The 22,364-nt window shown below is 38.0% G+C and overlaps 1 protein-coding gene across 9 annotated transcripts in view; it reads left to right on the forward strand.

Annotated features, from left to right (window-relative positions):
- CYB5R4 (cytochrome b5 reductase 4) overlaps positions 1–14,502 on the forward strand; it is a 122,637-nt gene extending 108,135 nt beyond the window's left edge. For 7 of the 9 annotated variants that reach the window (XM_072642720.1, XM_072642715.1, XM_072642719.1 and 4 more), the window contains 2 exons: positions 1,841–2,005; positions 9,227–14,502. In XM_072642720.1, coding sequence (XP_072498821.1) covers positions 1,841–2,005; positions 9,227–9,281 — 220 coding nt within the window. In that variant the 3' untranslated portion in view covers positions 9,282–14,502. Of the gene's footprint in view, positions 1–1,840; positions 2,006–9,226 lie in introns of those variants that run through there. The other 2 variants (XR_011974399.1, XR_011974398.1) reach the window with 2 other exon arrangements.
- Positions 14,503–22,364: the final 7,862 nt, after the last annotated feature.

Genomic DNA, 22,364 nt, shown 5'->3' on the forward strand with positions numbered 1-22,364 from the left:
GCTCTGAAAGAGGCTGCTGCACCCACCCCTCCCCCCGCCTCCCTGGGGCTGGGGCCAGGCAGACCTAGCCAGACTAAGCGTTCCTCTTTAACCCAGGTCCCACAGAGTTTTCCCACTGACCTTTTTGACATTTTTGGGTTGAGAAGTCTGGAAACTGCCACAGCTGCCAGTGATTCAGTTCCCTGAGGCCTACTCTAGCAAGTCTGTGCTGGGTACAGCCCACTGCAGAGTGTGCTCCACATCCTTCCCAGTGTGAAAGACCCTTTCTGTTGACTTTCCAAGTTGTCTTGACTGGAGATTTGTTTCACTCTGTCATTTTGTGGGTTCTATAGCTCTAGAATTTGTTTAGAGTCATTTTTATAGGTATTTGGAGGGCTTTGGGGGAGAGCTTACTCTGCCATATTGGCTCTGCTTCCATCTGTTGCTTCATGTGAGGAAGCATCTATCATTCTCTGTACAGAAGTGGCAGATTTTAAGAGGTATTGATTTTGCTCTTCTGTTGAGTAGCTTGAATTAATTTTGAGTCCTGGTCTTTCTGAATGAGTTGCTGTAGCAAGAAAGAAAAGATGAATTAGTTTTGTTAAAATTTCTAAAAGTTAAATAGGAATGGCTGATATGAAATTGGATGTCTTGCTGGAAGCATCACCCTTTTCAGGAACATGTATTTCCTACTCACCAAAGTCTAACCAATTCCCTGGGCATTTGGAACATTGAGAAAGAAAATCAGTTTTCTGTGACATTTGGTAAAATGAATAAGGACATAATAACATGATAATGACACCATGGTGCCAGTGACCTTGCTCAGAAACAATGGTTTTTCTTGTGATTTAGATTATCAGGAAGCCAGCTGCTGCTGTTCTTAAGCATTGAGACATTTAGAAACAGATTTGATTCATTGCTGTTGAAATGAACATGGTGGTGATACTAATGATTTTTTTTCCTGAAACGGATCAAAAGAATGAAGACATAACTTGATACCTTAAATTCTTATATTATTGACTAGCAATTCAAGTAACAAGTCAGTGTGCCTCTGAGAAAATTAGCTTTCTTATAGTTGAGTATTTTTGGTAGCATTGTTGTGAATTGTCTCCATTATTTTTTTCATTTTAACAATGTCGCCCTTTATGCTCACATTTTGTAGTTTGTTATATTAATAGGAATATGAGTTCTGAATTAACTTGAAACCAGTTTTCTGATGGATTTGGAGAAAAAGCCAAAATATTTCTACTTAGCATTCACAAAATCTAATGCTCAGTAAACTTGGATTTAGAATTTTGAGTATCTGTTCAATGGCCTAATATATTCTTTGGGAACCACTCTAAACTTCCTATTCTACCAAAAAATAAAAATTAATTTAAGAAAAGGAAAGTTATACTGTAGAAATAATGCAGAAAGCTAAGGAAAACAGTGATTGGCTTATTGTAAGACTTTGAACTCAGAAGCCTGGGGTTTGAGTCCTGCCTTTTTTCACTCATTAGCTTTGTGGCCTTAAGCAAGTTTCTTCACCTCTCTGAGTCCTAATTATGGTACTAGGTAGCTGTGGATATCACTTGAGACACTTTTTGGCAAGAATTACATAAATATAGGGGCTATTATTTGACATATACCATCTCCAACTGTTTTAGGTTAACGGTATTTTATGTTGTGTATACTCATCTGCATGCAACCTGTACACCACACAATATAATTTTCTTGAGGGCATAGATTTTTTTGTTTATGCCCCCAACAGTTGGCACAGTGCCTGTCACATAGGAGACATGTAATAAATGTTCGTTAAATTGAACCAATATATATTTAGGAACATTGTATAACTTTTTAAAAAATTGTTCCCTTTTTGTAGATTTGAAGTTGAATTTATCCTCTCGGAGCCCACCTGTGAATGGACAGGCAAACGGGGAAGAATTTCATTACCTCTTCTTTCTGAGTTTATAAAAAGAAGCTTAGAAGACTCCAGAGTCCTCATCTGCATTTGTGGGCCAGCACCATTCACAGAACAAGGAATAAGGTAAATATGAATACCAAAAATTGAATTGCTAACTATAAAAAAATAAAATTAATGTTTATGTCATACAGTTGCAATTAAGAGGTAGTTGGATAGTTTAGTGTAGCAGTATCAACTCAAATAGAAACGAAGTTAGGGTGGGGTGGTGGGGGCACTGAATTATATATAAGGTTCCCTGTGGGTGTATATTGACTTAGAAAACCACATATTAAAATTTTATTCTATTGTATTTTAATTTATTTTGTTAAATATTTCCCAATTACATTTTAAGCTGGTCTGGGCCAAGTTTAGGAATGTTGCAGGCCATGATGCTGGATTAAAATGACACCTCTGGCGTGGAGAATAGAGTGCTGAAGCTAGAATCAAGAAGGCTTGAGTTTGAATTTTTCCTTGGGTGTGTGACCTTGTGTAAGTCACTTAACCTCTTCGAGCCTTAATCTTATCTGTAAAATGTGGGTAATAATAACATCAGCTTCACAAAATTGGGAGAATTAAATGAGAATATATGTAAAGAACTTTGTGAACCTTACGTTATGTAAATGTTAGCTAGTGTTATTATTAGTTGCAGAGTTGAAAGGAGAAAGAGTATATTATTTGCTATGAAAAGAAGAGATAGCCAGTTCCCAATTATTCGTGCTGCTGGAAGGACAGAGGAATATAGATAAGTTCACAAATTCCATTTTAGCCATTTAGTTTCTGCCTCTTAACTGCACTTTTAACAGAAATGCCAACAAGGAACACAAGGCTGGTTTATGGTTTAGTTCTTTCCCCTTCTCTTCACTGTCTAGTGGAGCAAATACCAATAAACAATAAAGTGGCTGAAAGCCAGGCATTAGGAGGAAAAGGAGGAACAAGAACATGAATTTTCCCCTGTACACAGAACTAATCAGTGCATGAGTAGTCAAGAGTTGATAGTAGTGGACAACATAAGAGACTATTTGAAAATGATTCTTGTCTGATTCCATTTTATAATAGTGCTTAACAATATTCAGACAAACAGATCTGTCATTCAAAATTTATGATTAGTTTAATAGAAATGTTCCAAAACTAAGTGTACCTTTTGACCTCATTACCACATGCCACACAAAGTTAGATTTGTTTTTCCTTACATGACCAAAAATAAATTTTCTAAGTAGTGTTCCCTCTTAACTATTTTACTTTATGGTGTGGTGACTAAAAAGATGGAAACTGGTAGGAGAAAGATCTTTTTCTAATTCTTGTCACTAAGTTTCTTTTTTAATCTAAAAAAAGTAAGTTTCTGCATATAGAGGCTTGCCAAAAAAGTTTTCATTTCATATTTGGTTTGACTCATTTAGAATATTCCCTCCTGAATTGATGTTACTTGAAAAATAAGTAAAGCTATTCCTTCAAACACTTGTTTATATTCTATGCTTTTTCAAATCCAAGCTACAACTTGTGCAGTGAAATCTGTGATTAATGATGCTCTTAAAATATGTTATTGGGGAGAAAGCATCTCAGCAGGCATTAGGTTTATTGCACTGCTAATGATATGGTGGGAGTCTTAAGATGTAGTCCATGGACTCCTTTGAATAAATTTTAGGAGGTCTCTGATCTTAGATGGGAAAAATATTGCATTTTCTCACTAACCTCTACCTGAAATTTGATATTTCCTTCAATTGTGAATTAAAAACACATATTCTGAGAAGTCCATATTCTTCATGAGATTGCCATATGGGTGGGTCCATGACATAAAAAATGGTGAAAAATCCTGGGGTGATAACTAGAGTTAGGTTTAGCAGTAGGAAAGACTCGCTTTCAAACCCTGCTTCTGACACTTAAAAGTCCTCTGAGCCATTCTGTGTGCCTCAGGAGACCTCCTGGAATATTATCTTCTAAGTCATATGGGTTGTGATTTGCCATAGTGGAAGAAGCACACCAGGAATTTCCGGGGCTGACTAAATCATATGGTTGTTTATACACACGTGTATATGTTATATCTGTTTAGAACTGACTATACTGTATATAATGTGTGAGAATATACAAGTTATATTTGTTGTTTATGGTACTGTTAATAATAGTCATAAGTTCAGGTAATTTAAAACATGCATTGTCAAAAGTAACTTCTATTAGGCTTTAGAATGGTCATCCTGAAGCAAATTGGCTTTTTTGATTTTAGTTTGTTTGACTCGTATTAAAACTAATTTGAATTTCCTTAGCTGAACAGTAAGAAACTGTGTCTAGATATCAGATGGATGATACCAAGAAATCAGCCCAGGATTTTGGATTTGTTGCAGATAATTCATCCTCACAGTTACACCCAGGAGTTTGTCATTTGTTTTTAAATTACAGCAGTTATTTAAACCTCTCTAGTACATTATGCATATAGACAGGAAAGTCAAAGGACAAAGGGAATAAACTATGGAAGAAATGACCAAGAAATGGGAGCAACTTATTATTTGTCATAGTTGAAGGCATATGAGAGGAAAAGCACATAAACATGGAGGAGGAGTTAGGATGAATGAAGATATTACAAACCTCACACATGACAATATTTGTAAAATTCTTAGCACATAGTAGGTGATTAAAGCTTGTTTTCTTCCTTCATTGTCATTGGAACCAGGCAAAGGAGCAGTGAAACACACACACACACACACACACACACACACACACACACACACACACACACACACACACACACACAATTTGGTGCAGATATATATTAAATCCAACAGGAAAACAGGTGAGGCCAAGGAGAGATAGGTGTAGAAGGAGGATAGCAACCAAGAGGGAATAGTCACAAGACATACTTCACAGAAGAAACATTTATTCCTTTTTATAGATGATACTTAGAGAACCCTAGAGATTCAGCTAATTACTTGACACAGTTAATAACTTCAAATAGTAAATCCACAAAAGTTGTCATTTTTTTAGTATGCTTTCCAAGCTATCAGAAGGAGCTTGGAAAAAGAATTCCATTCAAAATATCTATACACCTTTCTAGCCCCAGTTCCATCTGTGCTAGAGCAGCTGCTGAGAGATTGCTACCCACAATGCCACTTATGAATTCCTTTTTAAGGAGAGAAATAATAGTAGCTTAAAAGTTGTTTGCATTCTAGTATACCCTGACCTGGTAGACAAGAATGTACCCAACTTCCATGTCATGAAGCCCATGCAGTTTGCATGGAGACATTTTCAACTGGTACCTTACCAATAAGGGTATTTGGTACCTCAAGGATTACCTTTACTGATATATTGAGGTAGTGCCTGCCATGCTTTGCAGACATGATCTGGAGACAGGTAGACCAAGGCCCAAAAGTCTGGAGGGTGAGTGGTTTTCCCAGCTTACCTGGGGTGAAACTGACAGAGAAACATACAGAAAATGTCATTACCCCTGACAAGAAGGCTGAGGGCTGGCACTGGATCTCCACCAAATTCCATTATAGATGTGGATTTGGTAGTGGATGTGGACAACCTGCCTAACTAAAGAGATTTATTCCATATTGAATAAACTTTAGGAGAAAAAACAAATGCAAAATATATAAAATATCTGGGTGTCCAGCTATTGTTTCACACACAGGAATTATATAGACAACTATAAAGCAGTTTTTAAAATAAAGGAAAGACTTTAAGAATTGATAAGAGATTAATTTCTTATTTTTAGGCCATGCCAGTAAAAGGGTGACAGTCCTACTGAAATTTATTTATAGATTGCCATTGCCATTGCATTCAAACTCCCAAAATTAATTTATAGAACTCGATAAATAATAACAAAATTCTTCTAGATGAACAGAAGGTTAAGATCAAAAGAAACAACTAGTAGGAGGGAAGGAGCCTTGCAGTGTCATATCTCTAAATGTTCCACAAAGTAGTAATCATCAAAACACTTTGGTCCTGGTTTAAAGCAAGTAGAAAAGTTGATCAGTAGATCAGATTATTAGGCAAGACCCAGAGACAATCGAAAACAGTGGTGTATTGTTTGATAAATTCAAGGAAGACACTTATTACTGAAGAACTCCATTTTCAACAAAAAAAAAAAATTAGGAAAATTGGAGAGCAATATGGCAGAAATTAGATTTTGATTACATTTCCTACCATATGCTGCAATAACTCAAAATAGATATATGACCTAGATATTAAAGGTCATATAAACTAGAAGAGAAGACATAATTTTGACAACGAAAGATGGAAGAAATTATGATGGAAAAGAATACTGATTCTGGAGTCAAAAAACATAGATTTAAATCCTGCCTCTGAAATGTACTGCCTGTATGACCTTGTGCAAGTCATATAATCTCCTTAATATGAGTTTACTTTTCTCTAAATGAGGGCATTTGGCTAAATGATTTGTCAGGTCCCTTCTAACTCTTGTTCTGTGATCCTGTGAGTAGATGATAGACAATTCTGATGATATAAAATTAAAGTTTTTGTTCAGAGAGTATTAAAGCATTTGTAATTAAAAGGGAAACAGTTAACTGTTTTTTGAAAAGTTTGTTGCAGACTTCTCTGATAAAGATCTGATATCCAAAATATTTAGGGAATTCATAGAAATATATGAAAACAGACACTACTACCTAATAGATAAATATCAAAGGATATAAACTGGCAATTTTCAAAAGAATAAGGCTATTAACCACACCAAAAATGCTTCCCCATCCTAATAGTAAGAGAAATGCAAATTAAAGCAACTCTTAGTTTCATACTTATCAACTTGGCAAAAAAATATAACAATTGTTGGAGAGCCTAGGGTGATGATAATGCCATTAGTGGAGTTCTGAATTGTTTTGGCCATTCTGGAAAGCAATTTGGAATTATACCCAAATAGTTACTAAACTAAGCATACATACCTTTTGACTTCACGATATTCCAAATAGGTCAAAGGAAAGTGAAAGGATTTGTCAATGTGTTCAAAAATATTAATAGCCGGATTTTTTTGTTAGCTACCACACCCTATTATGTGTTCTTTTCCCTGTTAGAAGTAAACTCCTTGAAGTCTAAGGAAGATCTTGTTTGCATTTATTTGCATCTTGGTTGCTTAGCAGTTTCTGGCCCATAGTAAGGGCTTAATAAATCTTTTTCATGCCAAGAAATGGAAACAAAGTGCTTGTGTGACTTAACAGTTTTTAACAGTTCAGTCCCTTAACAAATTATGATATATGAGTATAATAAAATATTTTGTACCATAAGAAATGATAAAAAGAGATGGACTCAGAGAAAAACTTTGAAAAATACATTGCATCTGATTAGTGTAATGACTAGTCACAACTTCAGACTGGTGATGGAGCATCCAGTTCCTGTGTTCATGCACAACCACCTCTTTAGTTCAAGGTCTCTTGCCTAGAGTACCGTAATGACCTCAGTTCATCTCACTGCCTTAAGTCATACCCCACTCCATCCTCTGCCCTCCATATAGCTGACAAAATGACTTTCCTAAAATGCAAATCTGACCATATCACTTCCCTACTCAATCAATTCCAGTGGCTCCCTATTTCCACTAGAATAAAATGTGAACTGCTCTCTTTGGCTTTTTGTTGTGGTTGTTCATTCACATCCGACTCTCTGTGACCCCATGTGGGAGATACTGGCAGAAATATTGGTGTGATTTGCCCCATTTCCTTCTCCAGCTCATTTTACAGATGAGGAAACTGAGGCAGACAGGGTTAAGTAACTTGCTCAGTATCACATAGCTAATAAGTGTCTGAGGCCAGATTTGCACTTAGAGCCTTCTGACTCCAAACCCAGTACTTTATCCCCTTGACCACCTGGCTGCCCCCTCTTTAGGTTTTAAAATCCTTCAAAACCTGGCCCCAGCCAGCCTAACTTTCCAGTCTAATTGTACATTACTTCCCCTGCCACACAGATCCAGCCAGACTGATCCTTCGCATGCTTCATTCTTTCTCGTCTTAGAGCCTTTGTATTGACTGTCTCCTATACCAGAAATTCATTTCCTCTTCTCCTCTACCTTATATAACCCCTTTCTTGCCTTGAGAAAGCTCAGACATCATCTTATATCTATTCCTCACACTTCTTTTCTTGTATTTAATTATGCTTTTTTTGTTTATTTGCTTCATATTTATTTCACATGTACTTATTTATGTGCTTGTCTCACCCTGTTAGAATGAAAATGTCTTGCAAATAGATTTTGTTTCGTTCTTTGTATTTGTATCCTCAATACTTGGTACAGTGCCTGGCATGTAGTAGATACTTTTGTAAGTACTTATTGGTTGATTCATTGTTCTTGGCATAGAGACAATGGAACTAGAATTGAAAACTGAGACTTATTATTTCAGACATAGCCAATGTGAGAATTTGATTTGCAAGACTATAGTTGTTGCTAGGGAGTGATTTGGGTGGAGGAGTTGGGAGGATGTCCAGGAGGAAGAGTTGTTAAGAGAAAGAAAGAGAGGTATTGATAGTAATGCAAAAAAATAAAAAGAAAAGGATGTTAATGAGACATTTAAAAATACTCAGAAGAGAGCCAAAGGAAATTCAAAAGAGGACCCAGATAAGTAGGGGAGTATTGGAAATTACCATATGCTTTACTTTACCAAATTACCATATACATTACTTTAAAATAAAAATAAGCTGTGTATTAAGAAAAAAAAAGGCAGATAGTTGGCTGCAGTTAAATTTTTTTTCCCTATATTTGCTATGAATGTAGAGATAGTCTTAATATTGGGATGGGAAGAGCAGTTAGATCATGAAGTAGTTAGAGAATCAGGCCTGAAATCAGGAAACTGATCCTCCTGAATTCAAATCTGTCCTCAGACATTAATTAGCTGTATTACCTTCATCAAGTCACTTAACTATTGGCCTCAGTTTCCTCATCTATAAAATGACCTGAAGAAGGAAATGGTAAACCACTCCTGTAGCCCTGCCAAGAAAACCCCAAATGAGGTCTTGAAGAATTGGACATAACGGAAATGACTAAACAACAAGAAATGAAGGAAGAACAGACATTTTTAAGAGTACTCTTCTGAAATATTTTCAGATACTCTTTTTTTCTATTTGGCTTTAGCATGCTGTGCATATTGAATATATATTTTATAGAGTGGGTAGTCATTTCCGAGGTGTATTTGTTATTTTTCTCTTAAAGCAATTTAAGGATAGTTTTTAAAATGATTTTGTCCAGGTTAAGTGCTTAGCCAGCCTGAATCTATTTAATGGCATGATGTTCTGGTGTTATTGGTAAACTATTAACTTTCCTTTTTCCTTTCTCCTTTCTGACGACCCTAAAGAAACAAACATTTTGGTTTTCTCTTTCAGATTGCTGAAGGATCTTAACTTTTCCCAAGAAGAGGTCCATAGTTTTACTGCATAGTGAAGAACTCCTGCAGGACCTTGCCAAATTTATGTAGCTGTTTTCTTAGTGCTTGGATTTTTTTTAAAGGAGACTTTTTTTTATCCACATAATAGAAGGTGACCACAAAGCCAGTCTAAGGGTTTCTTCAGTGATACACAGGAACATCATGTCAGGCTTTATCTTGGCATCTAGACTGATTTTACTACTACTGTTGGCTTTTCATCTGGGCAGTTCATTATGGAGACAGTATTTATTGCTCTATATGAAAAATGTTGCGGAATCACTTTTAAACAATTCACTATTCTACTGTAAGCCCCTATTATAAGTATTTTATGATTCATTATGTGGTAAATGGTCACTTTGATCACATTTCTATGCTGTAAAATGTCCTCTTAGCAATACAGTCTGAATTTTACATTGCACTGTTAACTCAGGAAATGATCATTTAGGTTCTTGTTATTAGTATTAAACCGTGGAATGTTATGACTTATTAAATAATCCAAACAAGATTTTTTATGTATATGACATTGATACAAAGTAGAATAAAATTATATGTAGGTATTTTTTTAATCCTTGTTGGAAATGTGATGAATGTAGAAGGGTTGGAAACCTCCAGCTCTAAAAGCCAGCGTCCCTCTCTGTATAATTTTAGAGCTGGAAGGGGCCCTACAAGTCATCAGATCCAACCTTTTATTTTATAGATGAGGAAACCAAGACACAGAGAAGTCTGAAGTAAATAATTTGCCCAAGTTCACAAAGCTAGGTAATATATGGTGACTGGGACTTAGAACATAAGTGTCCCAATCCCTGGTTGAAAGCTATAGGACCTAAGAAGAATTCAGGAAGAGAGAGCTATTTAGAATTTTGGATAAACCTGCATGAAAATGCTTGGTTGCATGACAGGAAAGATAACCCAAGATAAATGATAATAAAAGAGGAGGTGTCACTTCTTTAACCAAAATCAAATAAAAAATCTGGGCACATGAGTGCAGAGAATGTGAGTGACTGTATCAACCAGAAGAAAGCATCTGAAAGGTTGTTCCATTTGGGGAGAGGTAGGAGATAGAGGAAGGGAACAGGGAATGCAGACTAGGAAGGAGTTAAGTTCTAATACTTCATTTTGAGACTGTTTGATGGGTTTTATAAGGAATACTGTGCAACTGCTTTGTTCTTGGCTTGTCATTCATCTCTTACCTCACAGGGGGGAAATTTACTGCATGGGGGTGTGAACAATTAATTCTTTGTCCTCACCAGTATTTTAGACTTTACCTACTTCCATGGGAGGTGTGCAGAAAAGGGCTGGGAATCTCACTAATATGAAGTAAACATGGGTGGGTGATTTTATTGAATCCTGAGAAATGAGGTCAAATAGCTGGAGTGACTTGGATTTTTTTTCAGGTTATCTTAATGTAATATCATCACATTGGATGTTGTTTTTATAGAGGCAAGGTCAAGTCTAAATTTGTTAAACAAAATTTTGTAACTAGATAACTGATGAGGTAGGTCCTAACCATACCTCATCCTCCCAATCCTGACTGAAAAACCTTAAATTGAAGAGGGATGGAAATGAATGAGATTCTGAGTTCTGTTATTGGACCTGCCTCTAACTAGCTATATAACTTGTGACTTAAACTTCTTTGAACCTTATTTTTCCTCATCTATAAAATCAGCTTATTTTAAGGCCTCTTCCAACTTTAAATTTTAAAGTTCATATCTTCTAAAGCCCATAAAATTATTGTGCATTTCAGAATGTCCAGAAAAGTCTTCCTCTACCTCTTTGTGCCACTCCAACTAAACTGATTTCCCCTAATTAAGCTCTTAATTAAGCACCAGCATTAAAATAAATAGTTGCTTATTCATTTGTGTTTTCTCTGTATCAGGACTGGAACAGTAGAATATTCTTCCAGTGTTCACCTGAAATGTGTATTTGATCTACATTACAGGATTGTATGAGCTAGCCTTGGATCTTAACCACCACTTTTTTGACTTTTGTGCGATTTGTCTCATCCTGTATATCCTGTGAATCCTATATATCCCTTGGCTTATGCTAATCCCTCCTAGTACATTTGCTCCTTCTCCGACTCCTTTGAGGCTCTTCCTCCCAGGTCCCCTAAATATGGGTTCTATCCTTGTAACCTTCTTTATATATTCCCTCCTTCGGTTGTCTCATATACTCCTTGTAGCTACAATACCTCTTCACAGACGACTCACAAATCCCAGTCCCTCCCCTGCTGGACATCATCTGGCTTTCTCACAGACAGTCTAACTCTCATATGTTCAAAAAGTGGATTGAGAGGCTGCTAGATCACACAGTGGATTGTACACCGGGCCTGGAGTCAGGAAGATCCGAGTTCACATCCAGCCTTCAGACACCGATCAGCTGGGTGACCATGGGCAAGTAATGTAACCTCTGTCTGCCTCACTTTCTTCCTCAGTTGTCAAATGAGGATAATAATAGCGCCTACCCACCAACCTCCCAGAGTTCTTACTCCCTCCCCATCCTAAACCCAGCCACATCTAACTTCTGCATTTCTGTTGTTCGCACCGTCATCCCCTCAGTCAACAAAGTGTGAAACCTAGCAGACATTTTTCACTCACCTTTTTATATCAGTCCCCCCACATCCAGTCAGTTACCAAGTCCTGTTGATTGCATCATGATAATAGCTGTTCCACAGCTTTCTTAATCAGCCTCACACTGCCACTGTTGTAGCTCAGGTCTTCATTATCTCTTTTCTATACTGTTAAGAGCTCCCTGCCTCTAGTCTTCCTCCTCTCCAATCCATGCTACTCACAGGTGCCCAGATATCCTTAGCATATAGTTCTCTGAACATGTCACATCTGAAGCATGAAAAATCTAGATTTGATTGGGGGAGGGAGTTCTTTCACAGCCCATCTGTAACTTAGTTACCTGGAGCTCAAAAATATTGATTGACTTGCCCATGACTAGTAAGTGTCAGAGGCAAGATTTGAACCAGGAGTTTGTGCTTCCAAGTCCTGGCCTCGAGTCCATCTCAGCCATGTCAGTCCCCTTCTCAGAAACTTTAAGTGTCTCCATGTTTCCTTCATAGTAAAGTACAAAGTCCCAACCCCAACTTTTAAGGGCCTTACTCTGTCTTCAACATTCTTTTGTAGCTTTATTTCACTCTCCCTTCATGCAGTCTCTGTTTCAGATAAACTAGATATCCTCTGATATAATCCTCGATTCTCCCTGACCTTCTCATGCACTCATGCACATTCTCCCATCTCTTCATTTATACTGGTTGTTTCCTATTCCTAAAACACATTGCCTCCTCAATTCTGACTTGAAAGTATTCCCTTCCTTCAGGGTGAGTGGCCCCAGGCCCCAACTCTTCCATGAAACCTCTCCAAAGTCTTCCAGTTAGAAGGGATCTCTCCCTTCCCAGATTTTCACATAAAGTTTTCTTCCCCTTTTCCTTCATCACTTGTTACATACTTATTTATGTACGGATCACATTCCCTCATTAATCTGTAAACCCCGTGAGGGCAGGGATTATGTTGTGTTTTTGATTTTTTAATCTCTGTATCAGCACTCAGCACAGCGCCTGGTATATAGTAGGTGCTTAATAAATGTTGGCTGAAGTGAATTTGAATTTAGACGTTATTCCCCCCTCCCACCTTCCCACTTTGCACATATACTTTAGGACACAACTATTTGTGGAATTTCACACCATTTGGAAAAGTAAGAAGAAAGATTATTTCCAGAGGGCAAAACAGATAAATCTTGAAGTTCCTTGTGTTTTGCTGAAATATGTTTCTTTGGTAACTTTAGTCAGATTAAAGAGAGGAAAATGCCTAATTTTGAGGATTCATTTCCACAAACCAAAAAATTGCAGTGGTCACAGATTAGATCACGAGGTACAATACAGTTAGAGGAACATCACAAGAGTATTGTATGTGCATAGATTTAGCCTTGCATTCTGGAAGAACTGGCCTTAAGGCAGGGGTTCTTAGCCTGGAAACATATTCCAAAGGGATCCGTTTATAGGTTTTACTTGTATTAAGAACAAAATGTATTTTTTCACTTACAGTGGAAATTTCATAGGTTTCCTTTATAATCCTGTGTATTTTATTCATTGATAGACATTCTGAGAATGGATCCATAGTTATTCAGTTACCAAAGGAATTCATGACAAAAAAACGGTTAGGAACCTCCAGTTTAAGAACTGCCATTGATGTATTCGAGCTGTGTAATCATGGATAAATAATTTACCTTTCAGTGCTCCACCATCTTTAAGATTCTAAATTCTGAGTTACCAGTGGAAGAAGATTCTGCTTAGGAGTTCTCTGTCCTGATGAAATCAGAGGTCTGGGCAAAGAAAAGGGGAGGGAGCTGAGTTTTGAAAATTCAGATAAAGTGTCTGGATGCTTTAGGGTCATTCTTTGGAGAAGGGCTGGAGAGATCTCACACAATAAGGAGATCCCCTGTTAGGTAAAACCCTGTGGAGCCTGTCAAGTACAATTCTAGGATGGCAAAGATTGCCCATCTCTTGTGCAAAACAATTTATCCACTAAAGCCCTTCAGAGATAGCCCAGTTCTGTTGGGAACCCTCACACCCCATATTTCAGGTGACAGCTCCCAAGTAACATCACCCAAATGTTACGTGTGTGTGTGTGTTCGGTAGTACCTTTAACCTTCCTTCAAAAATCAGTGGTTTGTCCCCATTGTTAAATTGCCCCCCTCTGAGTTCTCATCTATCTATATCTTTCTCATAGTTGGGTGTGAATTTCAACAACTTACTGAGGCCACTTTTACACCAGAGAGCAAGTGAGGAGTCTTCTCTGGCTTCTTAATCAAGTTGTTGATCTCAGCACTGTGAAGTACACAATATGCCTGATCCAGATCACTTTAATAGACTGATTAGAAAACATTTACAGAGCAAGGAAATGAACCCTTTGAAAGACTCATCTCCTGCTGGAGGCCAATGTTCAAATATCAATTGGGTTGCCAATGCAAATGAGGGTTTTAAAAATTCGTTCTTGGTGGTGGACTTCTGCTCCCACCCCCTCACTGTTCTTCCATGATTGTTTATCCATGGTTTAGTTAATTCAGTTTGATTTCTTGGCATGAAAACCTCAGAAGAGACCGCCAGTTAACGGAGGTTCACAAAAATGGTTGATCACATGGGACTGCTCTACAAATTCAATTGGAGTCTTTTTTTTTTAAAGACAATTGTTGACTCTTTGCATTGTTTTTTAATAAACTATTTTGCCAATATTATCTTAAAGCATTGTGTTCACCTGACTGAACAATTCGAGTTCAAGTAGGCTGCTGCTTGTTTTCTTGGGATCATTTAATTCTTTAAACCTATGGCTGTGCTTTTCATTTGACAAATGAAAGCATTCTGCCAGAAAATTTTTATGACAGAAGGGGGACTGAAGATTGGGAGTGGGGAAGGAAAAGGGAGAGAGAAAGAGAATGACAAACAGTCACAGACAATGAGGCAATGTTTTTATTATAAAATACCAGGGTAATTCAAAAAGGAATTTTATAAGGTATTTAAACTACCTGATCTTAAAAATGATTTATATAATTTATATAAATAAAATGTAAATAAAATTGTATATTTTTTTCATTTTGTAGCATTTCAAAGATCACAGAGCTAAAAAAGTATTTCTTTTAGAAATTTATTTCAACATCTTTTTTAAATTTTAAGTTCTTATGAGCAAAGGCCTATAAAACTGTTCATACTCTTTGATCCAGCAATACTACCACTAGGTCTGTATCCCAAAGAGATCATAAAAAAGAAAAGGACCCACATATACAAGAATATTTATAGCAACTTTTTTTTGTGATGGCAAAGAATTGGAAATTGACAGGACACCCATCAGTTGAGGAGTGATTGAACAAGTGGTATATGAATGTAATGAAATACTACTGTTCTATAAGAAATGATGAGCAGATAGTTCAGAAAAAACCTGGAAAGACTTACATGAACTGATGCAGAGTGAAGTGAGCAGAACCAGGAGGACATTGTACAAAGCAACAGCAACATTGTATGATGTTTAACTATGATAGTCTTAGCTCTTCTTAGCAATACAATGATCCAAGACAATTCCAAAAGATTTGTGATGGAAAATGCTATCCACTCCAGAGAAAGAACTGTGGAGTCTCAATGCAGATTTAAGCATACTATTTTCACTTTTTTGTTGTTTTTTCTTTCTCATGGTATTTTTCCTTTGGTTCTGATTTTTTATTCACAGCATGACTAATGTGGAAGTATGTTTAACATGATTGTGCATGTGTAAACCTATGTCAGATTGCTTGCTATCTTAGGGAGGGAAGAAAAGGAAGGCAAAAAATTTGGAACTCAAAATTTTACAAAAATGAATGTTGAAAACTATCTTTACATGTAACTGGGGAAAAAAAATAAAATACTATTAAGAAAAAAAATGAAGTTCTAAATTCTCTTCCTTCTCCCCTCCCCCCCCGCCAAGAAGACAAGCATTATGATATCCATTAGACATGTGAAGGCATGCAAAACATAATTCCTTATTAACTATGTCACAAAAAAGGTGAAAAACAAGATTTAAAAAAGTTTGTTTCAATCTGTCCTCAGAATTCATTAGTTCTCTCTCTGGAGGTGGATAGCATTTTTCATCAAGGCTCCTTCAGAATTATTTTGGATCATTTTATTGATCACAGTAACTATGTCTTCCCTAGTTGACCATGGTTACAATACTGCTGTTACTGATGGAGTCCTAATAGCTACCCCCAGCCCCAATAGTCTAATTTCATTACAGACACACTGTACCTAACTAGCCCCACACACACACATACACACAATATCCTAACTTTGTACATGCCTCACTGCTCACTAGAACAATAGATGTGCCCTTGAAACACATAGTTCTCACACAAACAGCAGGCATGGGAACCCAGCCACTGCCTCTACCCAGCCATGACCCACAGACCCATTCCCACAGAAAGAGGTGTATTCTTGTATTCAGTCACAGTCACATCATCCATGTAGCTCAAGATTGGACCACAATACCTATCTATCTTGACCACACAGGACCATAATAACTAGCCAATTGGAGGGCACCATGGCCAGACCATAGATGAGACCCCTCCTCCATTACCTAATCCCTTAACAAACTCCTCCTTTTTTAATATTAATCATATTCCTATATTCTATGTAAATTTCTGTTATGTAATTGCATCTTTACCCTAAAAAAAAATCCATCTTCTTTTCTCTGAAGTTGCTGATTCCTCTTGGAACTTAGCCCTCTTCCTGACAGGCATCAATCTCAATAAATCCCTATACTTGGATTAGAGGTGGTCTGACTGAATTCTTTGAGATGGTTCCACCACAAAGTATCATGAAACCTTAAAGTTTTTGGCATCACTGGGTGGGCTCAAGTCTCAGACTCTGATCTCCCCCTCCATGTGGAGCAGAATCTCTGAATTGGATCCCCTGTAATCCAAAGGTAAGCCTTTTTCCCTTCCCTTAGCTGGGAGGTCCTTCAAACACCTAGGAAGGCTTGACTGGACCTATTGGGCCTTAGTGTCCAATGCCCTCCAGGTGGCAAATTCCCTCTAGACAGAGGATGATCTGTTAGGGAATTTTGCAATTTTTTTTCACTTCATCCCTCAGTGGGACACCATTGAGATGAAGGTGGCTATTGGAGGGATTTCTTTATGCTTACTAGCATTTAGTCCCAACCTCCATTCTGTAGGATTAATAGATCCTACCCATTATCTGTGCTTTCTGTTTGTATTTATTTGCTCCATATCTGTGTAAAAATCTCTGAGTCTGCCATCTTGTAAGATTCAAAATGCAGCCAACCAGGAAAAAGAAAAGCAATTGTACCTGGACTGGAAAGATTGATGGTCTCTTAAAGAAAGGTTGTTGGCAAAAAATCTCTCTCTACTTCATTGGACTCTGGCCAAGTTCTGCAGGTGGAGAGACAAATGGCAAAAAAGGAAAGGGAGAAACTTCTTCCCTCAGATCTATGTAAAAGAAAAGGAGTCATTTCTCTGATCAAAGAGAAGCAGGTTTCAAAGCTGCACTTTGGAACAGTTCTAGCTCTTAACCCTTTCCTGAGTCACAGAAAGAGAACTGTGTAATATCATTTAGAATATAGATCCGGGTAAATTAATTCATTCTGGTTACTCTTTGGCACTAAGATAAATTGGGAAAATGCATAGAACTGAAAAAGAGACACCTCAGAGACGAAACTTTGAGTTCTTCAGTCTGGGGAAGAGGGGACTAGGTGCCCCTAGATCTCTTCCAGAGTCCCACACACCTTGACTGGAAGATTCAAAGCCCTCATTTTCAAAGAAATTTTAAAGAGTGGATACAGAGGTGAAGTTTATTTGAGTAAAAGTCTCCCAAAATCACTAAGATTTTCCTCCCTGTGGTTCTACCTCTGATGCGGCAAGGGCCATGGTTCTTTCTCCCTGTGGTCCAGCTCTGACCAGAACAGGTCACAGTGAAAATTTAGAACCACTAAGATTCTCCTCCCCATGGTCCCAGCTCTTTCCAGGCTAGGTCTACAGTCCTTGTCATCCTGACTGATCGAACTGAAGGTACAGTGAAAGATTAGAACCATCCTTCACCCTGACTGAGCTAAGGCTGCAGCAGAAAAGTTAGAAGAATGGTAGGGGATTTGAGTTAACCTCCCCCACCTGACAAAAGGAATGAGGGGGGAGGACCAGCAGCTACAGTGGGGGACCCACTGGCAACAACCCTAGGCCCCTGGGCACCCTGAAGTCTGTTCCTCTAGGCAAGCAGAGGAACCTCTTCTCTCAAATCCCCAACTTCTTGCTCCCACACCACCAGAACTGGATCTTCTGCTCCAAGTTCCCCAAAGTTGAGCAACCCCTATCAGGAAGCTTGTAGGTCCTCCTTATCCACCAAATCCCCCTCCTCAATGGCCCCTGGACCTTTAATTCAGGTGCTGGACTCTACAACCTCTCGACACTCCCTGGTCTTTAGTCCCTCTCACACAAGGAACAATGCCCTCTTTCTCACTCCTTCCCACATCAAACACCCCCACAATCAGACTCTTTACCTGTGGGGAGAGAGGAAAAGGAGAGGGAAAATAAGTTCAGAAGTCAGCCAACCAACCAGCCTCTACACTTGGTGACCCCAATTTTCTATCAATAATTTTATATGTGATGATTTGGAAAAGCAATTAATGTTATCTGAAGTTTGCTGTTTGTGTTAAAACAAATTACGTTATTTTGTTAAGCTCTGCTAGCCCTGTCTTACAGCTAAAACAAGTTGGCTCTCACTTATGAAAATTGTAAGACTGTTTACTAAGTTATTTAGGATTATTGTTATAATGCTAAAACCCAAAATTGATCCCACACTAGCTCTAAGGGCAGACAGGGTAGACACTCCCTACTCCTCTTCCTTAGGAAGATGGCCAAGGTCGCCTTCAATGTAGGACTTATAGGGGGTGACCAGAGGCCACGTGTGCCAGCTACCATATACTGGGAACCTAAAAAAGAAAATATGGGGACCCTGAAAGATATCCTGGTAAGGAAAAAGAAAAATCAGTCAGGACAAAGCAAATTGAATTAAGATTGAAAACTGGGGACTTGGCCTACAGAAAGTTGCCCTAGCTTTCACCAGTCCACAGGAAGAATATCATAGGGTAGACAAGCAGAACGGCCCTTACTTTGGGGGTCTCTATCTGTTTCTCCTTATTTGTAAACTTGCCAGATCCCCAGAAACCATCTGTGGGCAAGGTCATCAGCTCCTGGAAAAAAAATAAAGACTTGTTTGGTTCTTTGGTTTTGAAGTTCTTAAACAATGAACTTGGCTTACTGAGAAAGGAAATCTCTTACATATGTGAGTCATAGTAAATTCTTATTGCTTATTGCAACTCCATAAGAGTAAAAACAGTTATATGTAGCCCTAAGATGTGGCTGGTGAGACTTGCCATTTGAGGTAAAAGCCCTTAGGACCACAAATCATTTTATTTTCAGTTTGAATTTAGATATAGTTGTCTGCATTAAGAAATGTCACAAGATACTCAGAGAGAATGTGATCCTGCTCCAGATGAAAGTTTGTTTCTGGGAAAAGCTGAGAGGGCAATTTTAGCCTCAATCTAAGATGGGACCCTCCTGGCTCAGTTTCCCCATTGTTTTCCTTTGAAAAGGAATGCTTCCCACCTGGCTATTCCTGAGTCTGTGAGAAGGAATTAAAGTGACTCTTTTCTGAATTCAAGCAGAGCTAAGGATGTTTTCTCCTGTCATATCTGGCATGTTGCTGTTTTTTTCCGTGTATAGAAAATTTCTCTACTTAGAACAAGTGGTCAGTAAAAGATAGGAGTGCCATGCAGGTATGTGAAATCTTGCTGTTTGCAGTCTGAATTCCATATTCCAAACAACTGGGTCAATTCATACACAGGCTTGTCATCTGCCTGCCTGTATAGTCAAGTGAAAAGAAGTCTGTGAAACAAAGGTACAAACACAATGTTGATCATTATCCCATATACCAAGGCCAGGATACATTTGAGCTACTACAATGTTTGTTAGATCTGAGGTATTCAGCCTAAAATTATATTCTTTTCTGCAGCCTATATAATTTAGTAAATGAGTACTCGGTCTAGTCAACTGCCTCTTACTAGGTATGTCTGTCTTTCTCCTTATAACTGTTGCCCTGCATATTGAACTTGACTCTCAGATTTGTGTCTTTCAGACTACAGGCCAATTCACCTTCAGTCAGTAGCAAATGGTGGATGCCAGTCCATATTCACCCATCATGCCCTGGATGTGACCTATCCTTGGTTCCAGTCAACCTCCTCCTTGGGACCCACTGAGCAGGGACAGCTCTATGTCTCTTTTCAGCCTGAAAAAGGTCCTGAAGTTGAAACCTTTGTCCCTTTTCCCAAATCAGTTTGAGCCCCAGCTTTCTGAGGGGGGAGTGATGGAGTCCTAATAGAGCTGCCCCCAACTCCAATAGTCTAACTTCATTACAGGCCCACTGTACCTACCTAGCCCCGACTGCACCCCGACAATGCCCTAATTTCTTCATATATGCCTCACTGCTCACTAGAACAATAGATGTGTCCCTGAAACTCATAGTTCTTACACATACAGCAGGTGTGAGAACCCGGTCACTGCCTCTCCCCAGCCATGACCCCCAGACTCATTCCCACAGAAACAGTTGTGTTCTTGTAGTCACTCACAAGCACATCATCCATCTACCGCAAGACAAGACCACAACACCTACCTATCTTGCCCAGACAGAATCACAATAGCTAGCCAATTGGAGGGCAGCATGGTCAGAATGTTTAATCACTAAACCATAGATGGAACTCCTCCTCCATTACTTAATCCCTTAAAAAACTCCTCCTGCCTTTTAAATATTAATCATATTCCTATATTCTATGCTTTCTGTTATGAAATTGCATCTTTACCCTAAAAAAATCCATCTTCTTTTCTCTGAAATTGCTGGTTCCTCTTGGAACTTAGCTTGCTTCTTGAGAGGCATCAATCTCAATAAATGCCTGTACTTGGATTAGAGGTGGTCTGACTCTGAATTCTTTGAGATGGTTCCACCACAACATATCATGAAACCAGAACAGTTTTGGGCATCCCTGGTTTAAACCTCAACATTACCATGTACAATGTTCTGGCTATTCTCATTTTACTTTGCAACACTTCATATAAATCTTCCTAAATTTTTCTGAAACCATCCTGTTCATCATTTCTGATAGTGCAATAATATTCTGTCCTGATCATATACCGTGACTTGTTCAGTCATTTCCCAATTAATGGGAATCCCCCTCCATTTCTTATTCTTTGCCACCACAAAAATATAAATATTTTTGCACATATGGGTCATTTTCCATTTTCTGTGATCTCTTTGATATACAGATATGGTAGTGGGATCACTGGATCAAAAAGTGTACAGTTTGATAGCCCTTTGGGCAGTTCCCAATTGTTCTCCAGAATGGTTAGACCAGTTCATAACTCCACCAACAATACATTAATGTGTACCTATTGTTCCACAACCCCTCCAAGCATTTGTCATTTTACTTTTCTGTCATGTTAGACAATCTAGGTTAGATAGGTGAGATTGTATTGTACTTCAGTATTGTTTTCTAAATACATATTTCATTTGGCAAATAATTATTATAAATATTTAAGCAACTCATTGCTATTTTTCTATGTAAACAAGTTTATTGTGTCAAACCTTTGGCTATTAATTAGGCTAGGAGGAGAAAGTCAGGCACCCTGTTTTATGTGTGCTGGTCTCCCAATTCACAATACATAACTGTGCTCTGCCTTCCTTACTAATACCACTTTGGACAATCTCAACAAAAAACATGCTCATCAATTTCAATAAGTTAGCCATGAATTTCTTTATTGAAAACATTTCTCATATTTAAAAATCAAATCAAAATATGGGTTTCCTTTTAGGGCCCCCATGTCTAGCTAGGAGAGCAGTCATTTGAAGAGGAAGCCTGCTGCCCCCATCTCCTTTCCCCCAACAGTCCCTGCTGCAGCCTCCCTCTGCAGGGTTGTCATGCAGATCTTATCAAAGAGCACATCATTAATAAGATAAATGTAGTCTAAGTGATGCACAGTGCAAGGTAACTACCCTTGTATGCCATAATAAGCTCCAATCAGTAATATACTGTCCAAAAGAGGAAAATGGCATGATGCGTAGCATCTAATGCATGTGAAAGTATAAATGGCAGGTTATGGGTGAAGATGAAAATAAAAAGGTAATTGCCTAGATAATTTCCCTGTCTGTGACTTGTAAATTTGAACTATACCATGTAACCTATCTTAAAATGGCAAAACAAAAAAATATTTTCCTTATATAGCATGTTTTTGAAAATAGTTCTTAAAAGTTATTCTTAGCATCTCATTTAGTCATTCAAATAACTTCTCTTTGCTGGGGACTTTTTTTCCTCCCCTCCCTTTCCCTCCATCTCATTTTTGGAAAAGAATGTTAGCTTTTGCCATCAGGGATTACTAACTGAGTTTGCCATCTACGATTCACAGCATTGTAAAGGAGCTAATATTCTGAAAATGTACAAGAAATAATGTACTTTAGAAAGGGCTACTTCTAAAGAGCTGTGGAAGTAAGGTATAAATATTAATGGAAAAAATTA

Source organism: Notamacropus eugenii, chromosome 2, assembly GCF_028372415.1.
Source record: "Notamacropus eugenii isolate mMacEug1 chromosome 2, mMacEug1.pri_v2, whole genome shotgun sequence".
Taxonomy (NCBI): domain Eukaryota; kingdom Metazoa; phylum Chordata; class Mammalia; order Diprotodontia; family Macropodidae; genus Notamacropus; species Notamacropus eugenii.